Source organism: Podarcis muralis, chromosome 1 (assembly GCF_964188315.1).
Source record: "Podarcis muralis chromosome 1, rPodMur119.hap1.1, whole genome shotgun sequence".
NCBI lineage: Eukaryota > Metazoa > Chordata > Lepidosauria > Squamata > Lacertidae > Podarcis > Podarcis muralis.
The window spans coordinates 29,775,516-29,797,538 of NC_135655.1; the positions used below are offsets into that span (position 1 = coordinate 29,775,516).

General features: G+C 42.6%; 1 protein-coding gene across 6 annotated transcripts in view; it reads left to right on the forward strand.

The window, feature by feature from the left end:
- Window positions 1–15,437, forward strand: part of POMT2 (protein O-mannosyltransferase 2) — a 33,122-nt gene extending 17,685 nt beyond the window's left edge. For 2 of the 6 annotated variants that reach the window (XM_028718756.2, XM_028718782.2), the window contains exons 14-21: window positions 575–666; window positions 1,100–1,176; window positions 3,449–3,520; window positions 5,159–5,218; window positions 5,369–5,474; window positions 6,898–7,038; window positions 8,094–8,208; window positions 8,725–12,838. In XM_028718756.2, coding sequence (XP_028574589.2) covers window positions 575–666; window positions 1,100–1,176; window positions 3,449–3,520; window positions 5,159–5,218; window positions 5,369–5,474; window positions 6,898–7,038; window positions 8,094–8,208; window positions 8,725–8,830 — 769 coding nt within the window. In that variant the 3' untranslated portion in view covers window positions 8,831–12,838. The other 4 variants (XM_028718764.2, XM_028718773.2, XM_077925173.1 and 1 more) reach the window with 4 other exon arrangements.
- The last annotated feature ends 6,586 nt before the right edge of the window (window positions 15,438–22,023 follow it).

Below are 22,023 nucleotides of genomic sequence, written 5' to 3' on the forward strand. Positions count from 1 at the left end.
TTCTGGGGAGATGCAGGGGTACACATACCCCTAAACATTTTGTGAATCTAAATTTGGCCTCATTGAGGGGCAGTATTTCAATATGAGTTGGAAAATGAGAGTTCCACTAATTTTTTTTTTAAGAAAAAAAAGCACTGGTTTAAGTTATGCAACTAGAACATAAATATATGTATTTATATGTATGTGTATCTATCTTAGAGGATGGTGGTGATGATTTATTTTATATACTGCTTAATTGCCAAGGTGGCATCTCAATGATTTACAAGTGTAAAACACACCTAATAAAACACACAAACAATTTTATCAAAGCATTAAAATAAATATCCACAATTAAAATATATAGGAGAATAAGCCCATTAAAACAGCACTACAATTAAAAGAGTGACAACAGCAACTCAACATGACTTTTGATTCCCTTAGATTGTCTTTTGGTTCAGTGTGAATTCTGAAAGGCCAATGTTTCTGTAAGAAAAGAGTCTCTGACACAAAGAGATGTTATGGAATATGAATGCAAGTTGGGATAGACAAGTTCAGAAGTTTTATTGATGACTTACTGATGGTTCTTGTTTCACAGGGGCTGGGAGCAGGTAGAAGTCACCTGCACTCCATATCAGAAGGAGTCTCCTAATTCTCTCTGGAATGTTGAAGATCACATTAATCCCAGGTGTATGTGATTGAATGTACCTTTTTGTCATCAAAATGTTAAGATTTCCCCTCCCCTTCCTATTGCTTGTCGATTTTGAAGAGGGAAAGCTCCATAAAGCAACAGAAGCAAAATATTAAGAATTAGAATTCCTGAATAATTTCCCCAATGGCTGGATTTAAGCATGTCTTTGTTATACATACAAGGAAGCTTCTTGAGATTCTAATTTGACATTTTAGTGCACAGCAGGAAAAAGTGGGGGAAAGATGGCTTTTCAAGGTATCGTGTTTCATGGGTTTATGGTCCTTTTAAAAAAACACACACACCAACAACCACCTTCTGACCTTTGCCCGCACCTGGGACCTAATTTAATGCAGAGGGAATGTCTATGTATCATTAATGTATGTACTTAATCAACATGTGAGATCCCACTTTAAACTGTCTTCTTTTCCATAGTGCCCAATATCAGTTTGGATGTTCTGAAACCTTCCTTTCCAGAGATTCTGCTCGAGTCTCACATGGTTATGATCCGAGTAGGTAGACTGGCTTGGGTTCCATTTTGTTTGTAACTTTCTTTCCTTTGTAGAAAAACACTCCTTTTATTTCTGCGTTAACTGTGCCAACTTGGGTACTATCTGGAATAGAAGAAGCATTATGGGGTTCAGCAGGTTTATGTTTAATAGTGCAGTTCTCAAGACATCTTGTGTGATCAGTGAGGGCACTTCACAAATCTCTGGCATCCATCAAATATGGGGAAGACTGTGCCAATAAATGAAGGAAGAGACATATTGTGTGTGCTATTGATAGTATGCTGATATAAGTAATAAAGCCACACATTTTTAAAAAGTATGTGCAGCTCTTCTGCATTTTTCATGTGTGCGTGAGAGTGCTTATAGATCATAGCTGTCAACGTTTCCCTTTTTTTAAAAAGGAAATTCCCGTATTCCGAATAGGATTCCTCGCAAGAAAATGGAAATGTTGACAGCTATGTTGCGGATGAAGGGAAGAGCTGGGCCCCTGGAGTATTGTGTCCAGACAGCTCCTCGCTATTTGAGACCACCAGTTATCATTGTGTCCAAGATTTTTGTCATCCTGATTCTGACCGAGAGTCGGATTTTCCTGAGATGTTAAGAAACGTCCTTGTGTAGGCGTAAAATTTATCTGAAGCTGTCAAACATAACAGCTGAAGAAATAAAAAACTAGTATTAACTCTCTTTCATAGCAATGCTATTAATACGTTCCTCTCGACAAGGAAGCGACATTATTTATATTTGTTGATTTTTCTAAAAAGCAGTTACCAAAAACAACAACAACCCAGAACCCTCAAAGCTTCCCACACTGATATTGTAAGAATAATTCAGTTTATCTAAACTAAAGATAGTTTCTTTCCAGAGTGAAAGCAAACCCGGTGGGATCTTGTGGGAGATTTCACAATAAAGGACTGTAGAGTTCTTCTCTTCAGAGAGGCTTCTGAACCCTTCCCCTTTGGATAGTGATCTCATTAAATTCTGTTGTGTGAAAGTTTTTAGGCTGCCTCCACCAGAGGGCAGTGTGAATATATTTGACAAGAAATAGAAGTACATGTGTGCATGCATGAACACAGACTAGCTTTTGAGCAAATGCTTGTTAATGTCATAAGGATTGCCAAAGGTCCATCAGTTCCAGCATTCTGTCTCCAGTGGTGCTCTGCCTGATGTCCCTGCAAAGCTCTCACACACAGGGTTATGATAACCATCTCTTGTTGTTCCTCCCCTCTGAGACAGAGGCTGCCTAGAGAGAACATACATTGGAAGAAAATATTTTGCAGGGGGAAGAGAATTGTTCTTGTAAACATGAGTGTCTGTCTAAGGCTGTGTGCTCCAGCTCCAGCAGCCATATATACATAATGGTTTTTAGCCAGTTTAAATTAAATGGCAAAGGCCCTCAATGTACAATCTGGCTAGAATATAGGTGGTTAACTGTGAACTGTGATAAATAATTAGTATATACCCTTGTTAGACTCCTGCCTTAGCCCTTCCTGTAGATACTGATTAAAATCAAGTTTTGCAACATGTTTAGCTTTCATTATTATGGAGCTATAGACCCAGTCCCTTGCCCTGCCATGTGAACACAGAACCTAATGCTTGTGTTTCTCTGATTTTGCTGCAAAGAACCTCTGATTTGATCCAGCATTGTTATTTCAGGGTTTTGAATGTTTGAGCTATGGAACTTCTGCTGCTTAACCTTAGAACAAGCTATTTCCTCAGACATTTTTCTAATAAGAAGCAGGTCTTTGAGAGACACGGCAGCCTTAGCATAGGCACCTGGGTTTAATCTGTTCCACTACTATCTGGGGAAGCTTAGCATGCCTATGTGAACGGCATTTAGATATTTCCTCGGGAAATTCGTTCACTTCTAGACTACAGTAAAGGGAGAGAATTTCCCAAGGAAAGATCTATATGCCGTTCATCTAGACATGCAAAAAGGCATATTGACTTTTTGCAAAAAGAGAGGTCTGTAACTTGCATACAGATGCAAATCTGGAGGATAAGTCTATCAATGACAAGTTTTGATAGCTATCTTGATTCAAAGGCAGTATGTCTCAAATTATCAGTTGATGGAGGACAGTAGTCAGAAAGGGCTATGGCTCTCATGTCCTATTTTGTGTAACTGGATTCTGGAGTATTTATGCACTTTGTCTGATATAGCAAGGGTCTTTTTAGTTTTCATTTTACATGTAAAAGCTTGTATATCAATATATATTGAGGGAGAATATTTATTGCAGCATAGCTGTTAACTGAATATAGTTGTTGTTTTTCCTTGCAGGGGAACAGTGGCCTCAAACCAAAGGAGAATGAAGTCACATCCAAACCCTGGCACTGGCCTATCAATTACCAAGTATGTGGGCAAAACAAATTCTGAGGCACTGTAACTTGTTTATGTTGTATCTCATTGTTTTCAAGGTAATATTGTGAATAGCTGATCTTCAATTGTATCTGGGAATTTTTCGGAAGGCTTGCTTTAAATGGCTTCTGCAGAAAACCAGTTCTGATTTGCCCTCCCGTGGTTCTTGCTGCTAAGGAACGACATGTTAAATAACCATTGGCTCCCAGACAACAGGGGCTGCCGCTGTGCGACTATCGGAACAGCAAAGACTGAAATAGTTCCTCATATAATTATGAGGTTTGATTATAGAAACTACACTATTGTTACTCTGTTTATTCCAATTTATTACCCACTCTTTGCAGGTTACAACAATTAAAACACAGTTTAAAACAGTATTAGTACAACTTTAAAACTCACAAAAAAATCACATCTCAAATGTCAAAGGCCAGGGTAAAGAGGTGTGTCTTCAGCATTTGCAGAAAACTGCATAATGAAGTTGTCAGACTCACCTCTATGGGGAGGGAGTTCAGCAGCTTAGGAGGATGCCACAGATAATGCCCTTGCCTGGGCCACCTCTCCCCCAAAGCTTTTGAGGGTGGCGGAACTCCCAAAAGGGTCTCCTCTGCCAATCTTAGCACCCAAGAGGATCTGTCGGGAGGCGTCTTTCAGATTTTTTGGGCCTGGGTCATTCAGGGCTTTAAACACTATTGTGGGTTTTAAATGTAGGGCTTTAAACACTATTTCTTTGGAGACATTTCTCTGTCTTGTAATGGAGGATCCCTATGGAAATATTTGATCTTACAGATTTTTATTGTTGTTGTTTCTTTTCCATGCCAAGTTACAACATAAGATAAAAATAAAATAAAACATTAATCAGAAAACTAAAACAAAGGGGGTGGGGGAAAGAAAAAAAGAAAAACAAACAAGGAAAAACGACGACTATAACAAAACATAACCAAACATACATACATACATGCATTTTGACTTCCTTCCATCCTTTAGTGGCTTCAAATTTTCATTTTTGCTTTTCCGTTGTATTATATGTATGTGTACATTTATTACTTCCGGTTTTATGCCTTTCATAACTATTTTTTCTTTTCCTTATGCCTGCAAACTTCATTCATCACAGATCATTATATTTATTCCTGAACAATGTTTTTTCATATACTCTTTAACACAGTCCCATTCTTTTATTAATTTTTGCTCTGATTGTTCGCATATAGCAGTGTTTCCCAACCTTGGGCCTCCAGCTGTTTTTGAACTACGATTCCCATCATCCCTGACCACTGGTCTTGCTAGCTAGGGATGATGGGAGTTGTAGTCCAAAAACAGCTGGAGGCCCAAGGTTGGGAAACACTGGCATATAGGAATACTTTCTTTTTATCACCAGGAATATCATGGTAATTAAGCCTAGAAGAAATGCTTCTGGCTTTTAAACAAAGGATATTTTAAACATTTTTAAAATTTCCTCATATATATTATTCCAAAATTGTTTGATAAGTCCACACTCCCACCACATATGATACATTGTTCCGGTTTCTTTCTTACACAGATGTTTATTGTTATGGAAACCTCAAGCTTAAGGCAAAATGTAGACTGAAAAAACCTGTGTTGATCACATACTGATGGTGGCCATCAATTTCTCCACAGGGCCTTCGTTTTTCTGGAGTCAATGAAACAGACTACAGGGTTTATTTGCTGGGAAATCCGGTAAGAAGAATATACGTTTTGTTCCCCTAGGTGGGATGAGGGAATTTGGCTTCCCTCCCTTCCCTCCAGATAGGTCCTCTCATTCCCCTCCCTGTAGTTTTATGGTGCCTTTTGTGCATCTTTGTCTACTTGCAAGGCTTTCCCTCACAGGTGATCTGGTGGCTGAACCTAATTACTCTTGGATTGTATATCACAATGGCAATATTCGTTTCTGTGGCCATGAAGAGGGGAGTTCGGCTAAAAGCTGAGCACAAAGGTAAAGTAAATTTCCTACTTTCTGGGTCTATCACCTTCTCTTCTGTTTTATAATCACTATGGCTTCCTGCTGCATATCTACTTCCACTATCCATGAGAGGACACCGAGTGCAGTATCAAAAGAATCATGATAGCAATGGGTGGAGTGCAACAGGAATGGCAGACTTCGGGCTTTCAGATTTCAGCAGCAGCTCCCCTACCTCTTACTTTCCATTTTAGTCCTTGTTGCGATGCTCCCTGTGGTGCCCTCTCAGCTTGGCGCCCAGTGCAGACGAACCACCATGCACCCCTAAATCTGCCTCTGGTAACAGCTCACAAAGGTTGATTTGCTGGATTTCGGCCTAGTTTTTAAAGAGACGTTCTGGTCCTTTCTAATTGCAGGAGGCAACTTAAAAGGAGAAAGTCCATCTAGTAAATGCTAGACCACATTCCCTTCAGTAAAAGTTTTTTATTTTTGCGTGTGGAGCAGGGAGATGATTAGTGTTGATCAAGCAAAGAAAATCCGAGAAACCTGAAGTGGAAAAGCTACTGTTACTGCTCTGGGGTTCCCATGACAAGGAAAATAGCCTGAGAGAGCAATTCCTTCTTAGACTTCATATTCTTGGAAATTCTTGGTAATTCCTGATTGGGACTATTCTTTTTGGGTTTTACTGTCTTCCTGACAGCTGAAGGATAGTCATCTACTGGGTCTTTGAGAGTTGTTAGCTGCTGCTTATTTCATTTATTGGCTTCTCTGTTGCACACAGTGATATTGTTAATGTTTCATTGTCTAGTAGTGACAAAAGTAATGAAAGGCCACATTCTGAGGGTCTTAATCAGAACACTCTCTTTAAACTCTGTTTGGAGTTTCTTGGCAAGGTGAATGTCATAACACCTTCTTTGTTTCTGCATGGAATTGTGATATCAGATGAGGAAACAGCTCTCTTACCTAGTTCTCTTAATCTCTGCTGGTTTGGAGCTACAGCAATTGCTAACATACATGCTGGAATTAGATCTGGTTATTTACCGTGTAGCTGGGCTGGCTTGTTGGGAACACATTGCGCTGGGCATGCAGCAGTAGTAATATTTTCTCCTAGACTCTAAACTGGTGAAGTAAAAACACACAGAATTGTATCCAACCAAGTTATCCCATTCATCCAAGGATTTCCAACTGAACAACTCCCTGCTGCCCGCCCTGCAATCTGTTCTGGGTCCATCCCCCCCAACTCTCTGGAGCAGATTTTTGGGAGGTGGGAGGACACAGGGAGAAGGAGGGGAAGTTCTGTTGCACAATCAGAAGTCCTTGTGCAACTGGAACAACTGTTTTGGGTAGAAACCAAACCATTTTATAAACTCCACAAAACTAGATTTCTGCTGGAAGCTTTGTGAACACGTGTTTATACAAGTTAGGATAAAAAGAATTCAAGAAATGTCTTCTGTTCCAGAGCTTTCTCGAGTCCTGCTACATAGCGGAGGAAGGATTATGCTAGGATGGGTCCTCCATTACTTTCCCTTCTTCATGATGGGCAGAGTGCTCTATTTTCATCATTACTTTCCTGCCATGCTTTTCTCCTGTATGTTGACAGGTAAGTTTCATCAAGTTTCAACAGAATCAAAATGTTGTGACCGATTAAGAGTTTTGAAAGGACACAAATGTAAAAGATCATTGTCACATAGTTGGTTTAGGGTTGATGTTTTGAAAGTTTCTTCAGTGCACTGTATCTTGATCAGCAGCAAGACCAGTTTGGTCTACCCTTTGATCTGGGAGACTTGGGTTCAAAAGTCAGTTCTTATGGGGTAGCCTTGGGCAGCTTACTCTCCAATTCTTGTCAGTTCCGTACCTTTTGATATGGACATAAGAATGACCTACCCAGAGGATTTTTATGCCAATCTGTGCAGTAAAGATTACATTCTACTGCCACAAGTGCTATAGAAATCATCTGTATTTTATAGCATTCTTTGTTTTGCTTCTTATGTTAAAGGTATCAGCACGTGGGGAAAAAGTAATTTCATCCAGAAATACACGCCTGCTGGCCACTGTCTAGCATAATCATCAATGTTTCTATATTAGCTTGATGATTCTTTTCTGAAAGAAAGGAAAATTAAGTTAAGGATACTAGAATCAATATAGGCATGAGAAATTCAAGATGAGTGATTTTTGATCTTATGCTTCTTTCAATAGGGACTAGCTTGCATGATTCACTTTGCCTGGTAAAATAAAGAAGATTAGCTTTCTGCCACTGGAAAACTCCATCTGATTGAAATAGAATTGATTTATCTTGGGGAGATGGGTTGATGGGTTGATCCTGGGCTGTGACTATACAGATTGATGTGATTACTGATACAGTGGTACCTTGGTTTTCGAACGTCTCCGTTGACGAACATTTCGGTTTTTGAATGCTGTAAACCTGGAAGTAAATGCTTCAGTTTTCAAACACGCCTTAGAAGTCAAACATGCCATGCAGCTTCCACTGAGTGCAAGATCCTGGGGCCTAGCTATCGGCTATTGAGTTTTCAGTTTTCGAACGTTTCAGAACTCGAATGGTCTTCTGGAACGGATTACGTTCTTAAACCAAGGTACCACTGTGCTTTCTAGTTTCAGTATACCTGGCCAATCTTCCCTTTTCTCTTTCTCCCTCAGGGATTACATGGGATGTATTTCTGAAATTTTGTGCTGGTGCTCTGTCAGCCAGCATCCAATCTAGGAAGGTTTACAATTATGGGATAATGGTGCTGATTCTGCTTAGTATCTACAGGTGAGAATTGGTTTCTGAATAGTTAACACACATCTGAAGGTTATTTTTGAAGGGAACTTCTTCCTACAAGACTGTTTCCTTGTGTGGCCCATTTTGTTGTCACCTTAACGGTTCTTGATATTGACTAATGCTAACATTCAGCCATTGCCCTCTTCAGAAACTGCCTCTCCTGAAGCAGCAGCAATCTTAGTTAGCAGCTTCATAATGGCTCAGGTGCAACGTCCCAGGGCAAAGATGACACAAGCTTTTCTTTCACAATTTCCTGTCCCCTTTGATTGCAGAGTTTAGTGGACAGTGCATCTTATGTCCTCTATTTGGTTCGACCCTCTAATGTGTGTGAAAGAACTTTGATCTGCCTTGCAAGTTTGCCACCGCCAAAACAATTGAATATTTCTGGGTTCCTCAGTGGTATATCAAGTAGCTCTACACCTTATAACTACTTCACCCAATTATTTGCTCTGCTGTTGTGACGTTGGGTCTCCATGAATTTGATTCATGTTTAGATTTTTTCCACAGCTTCTACCTCTTCCACCCTCTCTCCTATGGAATGATAGGACCTCTGGCTTCTGATCTCAACAGCCCAATGGCAGGGCTTAGGTGGCTGGAAACATGGGAGTTCTAGATACAGCCTGGGGGGGAAAGGGAATAAACAAGAAGACAAGTGGTGAAACCCACTGCACAAGAGCTGTGAAGGATTGTTTCCCCAACAGCATTTCGGCGCTGAAGCAGTGGACTGTCAACCTTGAGGTCTGAGAAGAGGAGGCGGCAACTATGAAGGAGAACCTCTCTGTGGGTCCTAGAGCCCCATTTACTTGAACCTGCTGCTACTTAAAAGTTTGAACCATCCAAGCAATATGTTAACTGTCCCACAGCCATTGGTTCCACAGTGGTGTCATTTTGTGTGAGTTGGAGGATGTGTGTGTTTTGCAAGGGTATCTCTCATGTCTGCCTGTCTCTGCTCATAAGGGATTTAACAGAGCTCAGGAAAGATCAAGTGCGTGTAACAGAGGAAACAGTCTTCTGAGACCACGATAGTTAATATCCAATAACTTCTTTTTTCATGAACTTAAAAGTATTTGTGTACATATGGTACGTGCTCCTGGGAGAGTCTTGTGACTGCTTTTCTAAGTTCAGGAACTTGGACATAAAGCATAAAGCTTTCTGCGATCCAGTGCTCTGTCTGCCCGTCACACAAAAGGCAATGAGTTGTTTTTGCATAAAGCCTTTGCTGTCTGAGCACAGACACCCATTCAGAATAGCCTTTAACAGTTACCTGGAAGATCTCATGCAGAAATGAAGCTGCAGCATTCGATTCATCGGATTATCCTTTTGTTTAAGAAGCTCCAAAGCAAAGAAAGATGTTTTTATTATTATTATTTAGGTTTCCTGCCCTAAATTCCTCTGACAGTGAGGAATGGTGCCTTTGAGTGAGTGTGTGTGTGCATGTGCATGCATGCGTGCTAGAAGTTGAATACATAATGTTAAAGCTTGTGCTGAGAGCTGTGATGTCACTCATTCTACTAATTCAGTTGCCTACTAACACTTCTTCCTGTGGGGAAGCTTGTATCTCTTTAATGAATGTAGAGTGTGCAGAACATGCTTCTAACTGCTATGGTACAGGAATGTTGATTTTTTTTATATAAATGCATGTGGTGTTTTTTTTTTTAGGAGGAATTAACCTCTGTGTCATATGCTATCAAAAAAGGGAGGGATGTAGCTTGATAAGCAGAATAGAGCTCTTCAGTTGCTTAGTGGGAATCCACTTCTGCAGCGATGTGAGAAAAGTTTGACAAAAAGGTTGAGCAAGGCGTTCCCCTGCAAAACGTTCTTTTAATTCCATCTCTTGTTCTCTGGAGCAAATTCGGCCTTGGCTTCTGTTAAATTGGTCCCCTGAAGCCTTCTTTTGTACATGACACAGAAATTGAGGCCACCCAGTAATTCATTTTAGTGTCTGTGTTAAAGCTTGAAGCCTGCCACTTCCTATCCCTCTGTGCCATCATCAAAGGGCTATCTCTGTTGGCATGGAGACGATATGCCAACATTCCCAGGAGAGGCTGGATGAGGCATGTTGGCTGCTGTCAGGCTGCCAAGTCCATTAAGAAGGGAAACACAAGACTGATTTAGCTGGTCTGGCTTAACTAGTTTAAGACTGTCGTGACCAGCCTTTTCGTTAGCAGAGATGATGATGGGTTCCAGCCTTTGATTTTAACTCACTTGTTGACAACTGGTGGAAATTGCTGAAATGAGTTACTGGCTTTGATATTATTACCGTTTCCTGTGGCAGGAAATACTCTCGTGTGGCTGACCTGACTCCTCAGATATTATATATAGAAAAGAAGGGAAGTCACGAAAACTTCCCATTATTCTGCATCTTTGTTGCTGGGAGAAACAGTAGATTGTAAGTACAATAGAATATAAGCAGTAACAATACAGTTGATAATCATAGAAAAGCAATAAGATAGCCAGCTGTTACTAAGAGGACTTGGCCGTCTTGTATTTCACGAAGCACTTGAGTGTTACTCTTGACTAGATTTCCCTGAGGTTAGGTCCCATCATGTAGTCACTGAACTATTCAATTATGCCTTTATTAGTGGATTCCATGTTATAGTACTTTTCTATAGCAGTTAAATATTAGCAACCGCTGTTGCTTTTCGGAGGAGGGAAACCCATTTCTTTCCCCACCCCCTGAGATCAAGAGATATTGATCAAGATAATATTTCTACTACTTAATTCAATTATTCAGCAAGGCTATCTATACATTTCATCCTTGGATTCTGCAGTACTCCAGTGGGTGACTGTTTATTGTCGCCTTCCCTTGCATTCTGAGAAATCTCACATCCCAACATACACCTGTATACCTACACTACGAGTGCTGTCCCTAGCTGAAAGATGCTGCTGTCTTGAGCAGCTAATTCTTTTGAAGTTTTTCTGACAGGACTGCTTTCCACAGTAGAAGGGGATCATGGATACTAAACATATAGAATCAGAACCTTTAAAAAGGTCAACAAGTGTCGGGCTTGCCATTCCTATTAGCTGTCACTCTATGGTACTGGTCTTCCAATACTATCTAGCTCTATGTCACTCTATGACATAGAGCTGTCTAGCGTTGGAAGAGTAGCACCAATATAAGTAAGCAAATAAGTAGGTTCTGTGGGCAAGATCTGTGGTCTGGAGTTGTTTTCAGTGAATGTGCCTTAGCTGGGCAGCAGTTATGACTTCACTGTGGACAAGTGGCCTTCCATTTGATCAATGGTGTTGATAGGTGTTGGTGTCTCTAACCCATTAGTGTCTTTTCACAAATCAGTTCACGGCTTGTAAAAGGGCTTTCGTAGCTTAGCAACTCACCTATTCCATCACAGTTCTAATGAACGACCCCCATTTTTTCTTCTTTAAAAACTCCAAAGTATTTGACTCAAAACAGGGTATTGATCAGATTATGTGTTTTCTTGAGTGCAAAATATCCCTGTAGAAGGCAGACCTCAGTGGCTCTGCAGATATCATTCATTATGTTTGAAGGGTAATAACATTTATAGGATCAAGTGTGCATTTATAGGATCATTGACTTCTCTACCAATGGCTGCATCTACATGGCCTAGACTCCAGATCCAGTAATCAGAACTGCCTCCCCTTCCCCCTCCTCCAGTGGTCTTACTGGCACCCAGAAAATTCTGTTGTGATGGAATATGTGCCTAAATAAAACTTGTGTCTTGGACAGTTTTTTTTTCTTCCATATTAGTGTAGGACTAACAAGTATTATTCTACAGTATTCCTTCTAGGAAGGAAGGAATAAAAATCAGCAATAAAAATTTTCTGATGTTCTTCTTGTGGAATGACACTATGATAGCTCATTCCTCGGCAAGTACTGTGTTCTGTATTGGTTTCTCGTTCTGTGTATTATGGTCAAGAACCCCATGTCCAGAGTGTGGGATATAACGTTTGCCAGAAACTGTGCAAATTTTATTTACATAGAGTCCTAAGTGGTAGGTAAGTAGAACTGAACTACTCATTCAGAAACATTGGCCAGCCCATCTTGAATTGTACCACTTCAAACTGAAAATGGAGGATCAATCACATGTTTAAATGTTTCTTTACTTAAAAACAAGCAACCTTTCACATATATAGCTAGCATATCAGGTAGGCCTGGCTAGAACCCTTCTATATGACATGGGAGCTTTTTGCAGGCAGGAAGTTCCTGGAGTGGAGGAGCATTTGTGCCACCCATCACCTCTGCCCTGAAGTGAGGACCGCGCCACATAGTGCTCCTGAATCTGTAGTTCATCTCTTAATGCGATTGCTTTGAAGGAGTGATTTGGTCTCTGCCCTAGGCATCTGTGTGTCTGTAGTGTCTGATGTAGTTATCTACTGCTCCTGGGCAGCTTCCTGCATTACAAATTTGTCTTACTAATGCTGCTGATGTTGAAGTGTGTGTTTGTGTGTTGTTTGTGTTTTTCGTACATTATCACCATCTACGCATTTCAAACTGAACCTACTTCAGTGCACTGCCGTGTAATGGTACTAAATGGAAGGATAACTTGCCTTTGGACTGGCACTGGCTTTTGTAAAGGGATTGACTGTAAATGGGATAGAATTTCCACCATACTTTTGTAATAAATAGCCTTTCTTTCCAGTGTCTTGTTGATTGCTGATTGTTATTATTTTTCCTACTTCAGCCGTTAGGATCAGCCTGAAGCGATATGGACTAGATTAGTGCAGAAAACACTAATGCTGGTCACGGTGTAGCCACAGCTCATGGCCATGCTTGCTTTTCCTGAGTTCCACCAGCAGGAATTTACCTCTCCACTCCTTGGATTAAAGAATGTACACATATAGGATGAAGAGTTGAGGAGCGGGGAAATATGTTTGTACACACAGATCCTGTGGCAGTGGTTTGCGATGCTTTGGTGGAGTCTCTTTGATTCCTGCCACTTCTTACTGGTGTTCACTGGCCAAAGTTTGATACCGAAGGTCAACAGTAGCCTTTTTGATCTACAGTGGAGTTTCTCATGATCCCATTGTTGGCACTTAGTTGCTATTAAAATACAGGTCTTGATCCATTTGGGAAGACAGTAGTCTGTTTGTTGAACTCTTTTTCTGTTGCTTATTGCCCTTATTACAGCATCAAATGGATTCTCAAAATCAAAAGGGTGTTGCCCATATTATAAAATGCAGGTGCGTGCAAATTGAGACCCTTGCTGTAGAACAGCAAGTTCAAAACAAGAATAACACTGATATAATGAGGTAATCTGACTGTTGTGCATCCAGCTGAGGAACCAAGCTGAGAGCTTGGAATAGTTGGCAGAGTAATATTCCATATGTCAGAGCAATAAAGAGGGCTATTGCAATATAGGCTTATAGTGAGAAACTTCATTATAGATTATTTAATTACTCACTCCAGAGGGAAAGTGATAGGATCATTTTAAAAAATACATTGTATATTGGCAAACTCAGTGATGGCTCTTCTTTGTTCTACCCCCCCACACTTGCCCTTTTTGTTAATGGTAAAACCACTGGTATGATTGCCTAGAAAATCTGCTTTTCAGTGCCAGTGAATATATGCTTATTATTGAATGGGGTAGGCTAGCAATTCAGAAACAGTGCCGCTAATGTTATCTTAACCAGCTGGTTTGTTAAATAGCCATCTTCTAAAGCTTGAATGGCTTTTAGAATCTAATGGTTTGTGTGAAATAAATCAAGATTCATCCAAATTCTGAATGAGCATGTCCAAATACCACAGGAAGTTGGAAGTAATCAGCTCTCTTGTTTGACATTTTCCACAAGGATGCCAATAGTGTCAATTTAGGTGCTGAATGCTTTTCCTCTCGTTTCCCTCTACTTCTTGTTGAGTTGGTGGAGGAATTCAGGTGAGATGGAAAGGAATAATATAAAGATGTTCATTATGCTACAATGATGAGTTGGAGTAAGCGGAAGGCGCAGAAATGTCTAGTGCAAGCCAATAGAAGGCAGGCAATAGCATCTGACTTGGAGCTAGCTAGCTAGTTTATTTATTTGTTTAAGACCTTTTTATGCATCCCTTCATATTGGATTTCAGGACAGTGAACAGCATAGAGCAGATCCAGAGGGGAAAAACAAAAAGAGGAGACAAAACATTAGTGCATACTAACACTTGCTTGATTAAATTTATAAAATATGTCAGTATGCCTAACTAATAAAAAAATGTGTTTGCTTGGAGCTAAATGACAGCATCATTGAAGCCAGGCAAACTTATTTGGGGGTGCTACTACTGTGAGAGCCTTTGTTTTTGCACCTCTAGGAGGACGTATATGGAGATGGACTTTGGCAGATGGTATTTAATACCAGGAAGGTTGATATGGGAGTAGATGCTCCTTCAGGTACTTGGGTTCCAAGCCATTTAGAGCTTTAAAGGTAAGAACCAGCCCCTTGAATTAAGCCTGGAAGTGAACAGGCTGCCAATTAAACTTTCTAAATCGGTGTAGTTTGGGTGGACCAGGTTTGGGTGGGCAGACACAATTTTGGTAGCTGTGTTCTGTACTAACTGAAACTTCTGAACCGTCCTCAAGGACAGCTGTATGTAATTCATTAAGGAAATGGATACATGATTACACGAGACTCTGTGTCTAAGAGTGGTTGCAGCTGGCAAACCAGCAGTAGCTGATAAAAGGGACTCCATGGTAGCAGGCAACCATCATTTTTACAGCATTATTGGAAATTATTGGACATACAGCTGCGTGTCATCGGCATACTGGCTGAACGTAACTCTTACATCCTGGAATAAGCTCACCCAGTAGTTTCATATAGTCATTCAAACGCGGGGATAGGCTGGAACACTATGGGATCCCTTTGCACAAGGGGTTGAGAAGAACCATCCCAACGCCACTTCCCAGAGCCCCATTTGCAGTAGGAAGGGAACTGCTGAGCCTTCCATTCCCAACTCACAGAGCTGGTGCAGAAGGATGTCGGGGCTGAAGCTATCAAAAGTTGTGAAGAGATCAAGGAGGGTCAACAGGGTTGTGCTCCAGCTGTCTCTCATCAGAAGTTAGCCACTGGCAAAAAAATTGATCCATTTTTGTTTTTCCTTACCAGACATGAATTCACAGCAGTACCCGGAAGAAAGACAAGAATGGTCTTCAGATACTAAACGGCAAGGAGCGTCCATCCCATTTTTGTTCCTTTCTGCTACAGGAATTGAGCTGTTAAGGCCTTCCTGGGCCAACACAGTTAGGTCTTTTCCTCCTCTTAAAAAAACCACAGGCTACACCAGGCATAGGCAGACTCGGCCTTCCAGATGTTTTGGGACTACAGTTCCCATCATCCCTGACCACTGGTCCTGTTAGCTAGAGGTCATGGGAGTTGTAGTCCCAAAACATCTGGAGGGCCGAGTTTGCCTATGCCTTGGCTACTCTAAAGGTTTCTTATTAAAGCTAAGCATATTAAGGAACCTTTGATTTTTTCCATTGAAATCAATGGGATGTTAATGCGCTTAACACTGGCCGGATTGTGCCCAGTTGTATATCAGTTTCAAGGTATAAGATACCTAAGGCACACTTTGGTCAGAGATGTTACAGCATCAGGAAAATTAAAGTCTGCTCTGCTGACTGCATTTTCTTCTTACATAGTTGATGAACAGGGTCTTTAAATCAAATAGAATGAAGGTAAGTAATGAAATGGTTGAAATATGCAAAGTGTTTGGGTACCGGACAAATGTTTTCATGTAGGTCCGTCCTACTGATGCCTGGAATGAAACCCATAGAGTTCTTCATTTGATTCCCTTGGCTGAGTCATGCAGTGCTGCCCTTTTGACTTTCATTTTGTAAAGTAGTCCCTAGCTGCCAGGGCAGAAGAGGAAGAAATGGAGGCAGTGAGAGATTTTACTTTCTTGGGCTCCATGATCACTGCAGATGGTGACAGCAGTCACAAAATTAAAAGACGCCTGCTCCTTGGGAGAAAGGCAATGGCAAACCTAGACAACATCTTAAAAAGCAGAGACATCACCTTGCCAACAAAGGTCCGTATAGTAAAAGCCATGGTTTTCCCAGTAGTGATGTATGGAAGTGAGAGCTGGACCATAAAGAAGGCTGATCGCTGAAGAATTGATGCTTTTGAACTGTGGTGCTGGAGGAGACTCTTGAGAGTCCCATGGACTGCAAGAAGATCAAACCGATCCATTCTTAAGGAAATCAGCCCTGAGTGCTCACTGGAAGGACAGATCGTGAAGCTGAGGCTCCAATACTTTGGCCACCTCATGAGAAGAGAAGACTCCCTGGAAAAGACCCTGATGTTGGGAAAGATTGAGGGCACAAGAAGAAGGGGACGACTGAGGACAAGATGGTTAGACAGCGTTCTCGAAGCTACAAACGAGTCTGACCAAACTGCGGGAGGCAGTGGAAGATAAGGAGTGCCTGGCGTGCTCTGGTCCATGGGGTCACGAAGAGTCGGACACGACTAAACGACTAAACAACAACAACAGCTGCCAGGGCATTAGGAGACATTTAGGTTCACACTCTGTTCAGTGCAAAGGAAAGTCTTAACATGGCCTGGGTTTTTTTAATGGCAATGTTCTTGCATGGCTCAGATCCTTTGAGGTCATTATTGCTGCCCCACTGGTTTCCCCTTTAGCTTGATGGCAAGAGGAAAACGGTCCCGTTGTAGCCCTTATCATTTATGTAAAATATTGTTAACCTCAACAAGCCTTTCTGCTGCTTGTTATGCAATCACATTTGAGAGTAGCTTTGCTATATTGTGGCCTGCAGGGGATGAGCAGGAGAAGTTCTGTGAGCTCCTTTTTTCTTAGCCTGAGAGTGATATGGAGAAAGAACTGTCGTGTTGTCTCATTCCTATCGCTAGGGAAGAGAGGGTGGGGGACCCAGCCTGTGAAACTGGCATAAAGATGAGCAAAGAGACTAGGGGAGCTTGATCAGAACCGCATTATTCATGAAGATATTCAGAAGTTGAATTTTTGAAATGGAAAGCAGTCTGGAGGGGGTTTGTTTTAATTACTCCAAAGTGCAATTGCAAAGATGGGAACCAGAAATCATCATGGTGCACTGAGGTCTCAAGCCGGAGCTTTGAGCAGGATAGAAGCCACTTAGTGCAGACGCAAAGCATAGAACAGCCTTCCCCAACCTAGTGCCCTTGAGATGTTTTGGACTGCAGCCCCAGCCCCAGCATGCATGGCTAATAGTCAGGGATGAGGGGAATTGTTTTCGTTGTTGGCATCCATCTGTCTTGAGAGACAACGGAGTGCGCCTCTGGGGGTGAAGTCAAACGGCTGCAGTGTGTATGGAGCTCCTGGGCTGCTCAGATGACAAAATCCCACTCTTGGCCTCAATGATGTGGTCCAACAAAATCTGGAAGGCATCAAATTAGGAAGGCTCATGTAGAGGTAGACTTGTCCGTAGTCATAGTGACAAGAACACAATTTATAAGTGGTTTCTTGTTCTCAGCCTGTCTGCAACAGCACCCTGCTGTAGCAATTTGCGAGGCACTTTAGGGACAAAATGGCTCAGATTTGGACAGAGTTGAATTACAGTTAGAGCAAGTCCATTGGCTAGGAATGCCTATTTCCAGCTACAGCTGGTTCACCACCTACAGCCCCTTTCGAACAGGGATAACTTGGCCATGGTACTCCATGCTTTGGTAACTTACAGATTGGGATATTTCAAGGTGTTCTACATGGGGTGCCCTTGCAGACAATTTGGAAACTTCAGCTGGTTCAAAAAGCAGTGACCAGATTACTGGCCATAACCAGGGCTGGCCCACCCACAAGGCCAGGTGAGGCAACCTGAGCCTATGATAAAAGGGTTTCCAGCATTACACTCCCAAGGGGGTCTTTCTTCTCCCATAGATGCAACCTAGGATCCAAACAGACATGAGTCATTGTGCCCGGCCTCCTTTCTGCTCCCCTGTCACATAACTCCTCCCCAAGCTTCTAACTCACATCACTGCACTCATTTTGAAAGGCCCCACTCATTTTGCCGTCTCACACAGTGTTCCCTTTGATGCTTTGTATCCTCCTAATGGCTCAGCCTAAAGTTGTCACCTTACACAGAAGCCAGCTTGGCTGAATTGGCCCTTAAAACATGCTGATTCCACAGGATTAGCATTGTCCAGCACACAGGTTAGTGCAGCTCTGGCCTAATGCTCATGAGTCTATTACACGGGTTCTGGGTTATTTCCCAGTTGTAAAACTCCAAACATTGATTAAGTTCTAAGACCTATTAGACCCAGGAATTTAGGGTGTTTAGCACATAGCTGCCAACTTACAGATTTGAAAATAAGGGACCAGCAGCCTTGAAAATAAGGGATCAGCAGCCAAAATAAGGGATTTTAGTCAGCTGAAATACGAAGTTAAAAGGGACCAGATAATTTGGGAGAGCAACGCCGGTTTTTAGCCCTTCATTTCCAGAGGTTGCTGCTCAAGAAACTAGCTGATGAAACACTGCAATTAAATAACTACAAGGAGCAACCACTTTTCGCGCAAAACGAAGTCCAAACTATGAAGATGCTGCTGCAGTTCTGTATCTTTTCTCTCGTGCTCCATCTGCAGCTCTCAGTTCCATCAGGCGGGGCGGGAGGAGGGGGGGGGAAATAGCGCCCGAAGTAAACCCGCAGATCAGACCATCTATGCTAGTCTACCACTACAAATCTATGGGAGAAGCGCTTGCGGTCCTTCCTCCGCTTTCCCCCTCAATGGTTAGCCCTTGGAACACCTGCCTGCGCCTCTGCCTCTGCCTCCTCCTCCTCTCTCTGAACTGCTTTCTCTATGGTTTCCCTCGCTCTCCTCTCAAGGCTTCTCAGCAATTCATAGGCCGTGCCAGGCTGCCCATCTCACCCGGGTCCTTCGGTGGCGCAGCCACAGTATGGCCTAGCGGGAGCAGCGGCGGCGGGCAGAGGGGAGGGCCCAGGCAGAGAAGCTCAATTTGGCGGCTGCAAGGAGGATGACGGCAGAAGGGCCCGAGGCTCCCGCCAGTCCCGGCGGGAAGGGGCTCCCGGGGGCTGAGGCTGGTGAGAGGAGGGCGGAGGGGGGCGGGCCGGGCAGCCAAGCAACACAGTGGAGCCTCCCTCCTCCGTGGCCGGCAGGGAGGGAGGGAGAGGAGCTGCTTCCTTTGAAACCCGGGAAATTTAAGGGATATCATCAATAAGGGACAGCAGCAGGACACGGCGCTGGGATAAGGGAGTTTCCCACCAAATAAGGGACGGTTGACAGCTATGGTTTAGCACCCACCAACTCCTAACAGGATGCTAAACCACAACATTCTGATTGAAATGTTCATTGTTGAAATGTTGAATACTTACCTCTACAGTTTTCTTACATGTGTCCAAAGCTAGCGAGAGATGTTCTTTTTAGGACGCCATCCTATGCTTGTTTACTGCTAAATCCCACTATTAATTCTACTTGCCAGGTAAGTATGCATAGGACTGCAGCCAAGCAGAGTAATCTGAATTAAGTTTGCTTGAAATTAAGCCCCTCTTGGTTCAGTTATGTTTACATTCTTGTGAGTGGATTTAGGAATGCAGCCTTACAGTACAATCTTGTGCTAGGAGTAAGCTCCATTGAATTAGATTGGCACTTACTTCCAAGCAAATATACATAGGCTTATGCTGTTACATAAGAGTGTGCTGTAGTGAGCTTAACTTTCCCCAGATTGTGGCATGTGGACTGAGCCTTACAATAGAAAGCAGGTGTGGGATTCTACCAGTAACCAGGTTACCACTACAGGTGTTAATGCAAACAGCCTAGCTTCGCCAAACTGTAATGAATGAACAATACGTGTCTAGAAGTATCTGATACCATGACTTGGCATCAGCGTTGGAGGCTGGGAGTCTAGTGTTCTGTAGCAGGAGAAAGTCCAGTGTATCAAAATCCTACTTTGTATATTCCGAGGTGAGGCCTGATAAAGCGCCAAGGCTGAGGCCTTCTTCCATTAGCCTGTTTAACACGAAGTCAGATAAGATTACATAACAAGCCATTTAGGGGTGATGCTGTCATAGGTTCCAAGATGCTGGAAGGTTTTGGAGCATGCAAGTGTGTTCTGAGACCCTTCCACAATGTCTGCAGGTTGCATGGCCTGCTTGAATGCTCACTGAAAGGTGGGACAAGAGAGGTGTTTGCTTTGCTTATGACAATTCCCTTTAGGTCACCCTCATCCTGTCAGTTCAACGGCAGCCATAGAAACTCCTCTGACACCAGACTAACAGGGAGCAAGTCTGCTCTATATGCAGCGGAGAGAGAGACTGGGGCTGTCAAGCTCCTCTGGCACTTGTGTGCCTGGCAACGTGCTCATCTGTCATCTCCTGGGTGATGCTACATGCTGCCCTGAAGGTCTAATCGGCTCTCAGCCTTGACCCTCCTGCTGCGTGGGTTTGTTTCTGGCTATTGCTTTTTTGCTTTTTATTTTTTTTAATCTGGAGCTTGGCAGACTTGTTTATAAGAGGGAGGAGAGGCATTATCCCTCCCTTTTCGAATATGAAATGGAAATGCCACTGCATGGAGCTTTTAAGTGGCAGATCTGAAGTCTCCCTGGTTGTGCTCCCGCACCCCAAAATGAAGCTAAAGTGTGACATTCAAGGGGCATCTGTCAAAGTGGCATAGCCCTAGCTGAGCAATCTCCTTAGAGTAGAACAAGACATTGAAAGAAGACGAGCTTCACCCATCTTCCTGGTAAAATGTGTCATTAAGTCAGGGTGACCAAGGTGGCCTCCAGATGTTGGACTGCACCCCCCATCGTCTCTGCTGATGGGTTGATAGGAGTTGTAGTCCGGCAATATCTGGAGGGCACTACATCGGCTAAACCCTGCATTATGCTAATTTCGTTTGGCTGTGTTTCCCTGGCCCTGCCTCACATTGATTGTCTGTTGGGGTAGGAAACATGAAGAGTAATATCTCCTCATGCAGAACTGAGGAGAGGGGAGAGAAAGACCTGGATGGCATGGGGGCAGCCCTGCATCTTTTCCAATATCTAATTCTGCCTGGAGGGGATTTCATGGTGTCACCTGGGTTCTGAAGACAATTTGCTCAGCGGTGCAGTGTCCTCGCCTTGCCCAGTGCGCTTAACAGCTGGCCTGAGGCCTCCATGTAAAAGTTCAAGTTCATTCCCCCTTAAAGTGAAATGTTCCTTTTGCATGTATGTCCCTTTTTAATAATTCGTCAGGTATTCCACCACCATGCAAAGAGGATTCCTAGTTCAGGGTAGAAGTCTAAGAGAATGATCTTTATTATTTGCTGAGTGACTCATCCCAGAGTTCATACTGGCTCAGGCCAGGCTGCAAATACTGTATTGCTACTGCCAGTGCTTTTTTGTTTCTTAAAAAAATGTTTAGGGGTACTCTCATTTTGACTCAAGAAAATCGCCCTTTTATAGTTCAAATCGGGGAAAATAAATACAGTAAGTGGACAAAAGTACAAAGAAGATGCATTACCTCATATCACACAGCTGACAGCTCACAGTAACTTCCACATTGGCATGAGGTTGTGTGCACTAACACCTTCCCAATTCCTCTGTAAAACACCACACATCCACATTCCACACTGTTTCACACATTAAACACTCACTTCCGTCTGAGACTCAGGAAACACCGGGAAAGGAAATGAAGCCACCAATGGAGATGGTAACAACGAAACTGACCAATCACGTGCTAGATTCCAACTCCTACTTCACACATTAAACGCTCGCTTCCGTCTGAAACTCAGGAAACACCATGACAGAAAATGAGGCCGCCATTGGGGGTAGCAATGAAACTGACGATTCACCGTGCTAGAGAAGAAACTATTCTTTTTTTTAAAAAAGTTTCTTCTATTATATTCACAAAATGTTATGGGGTATGCGTACCCCCAGA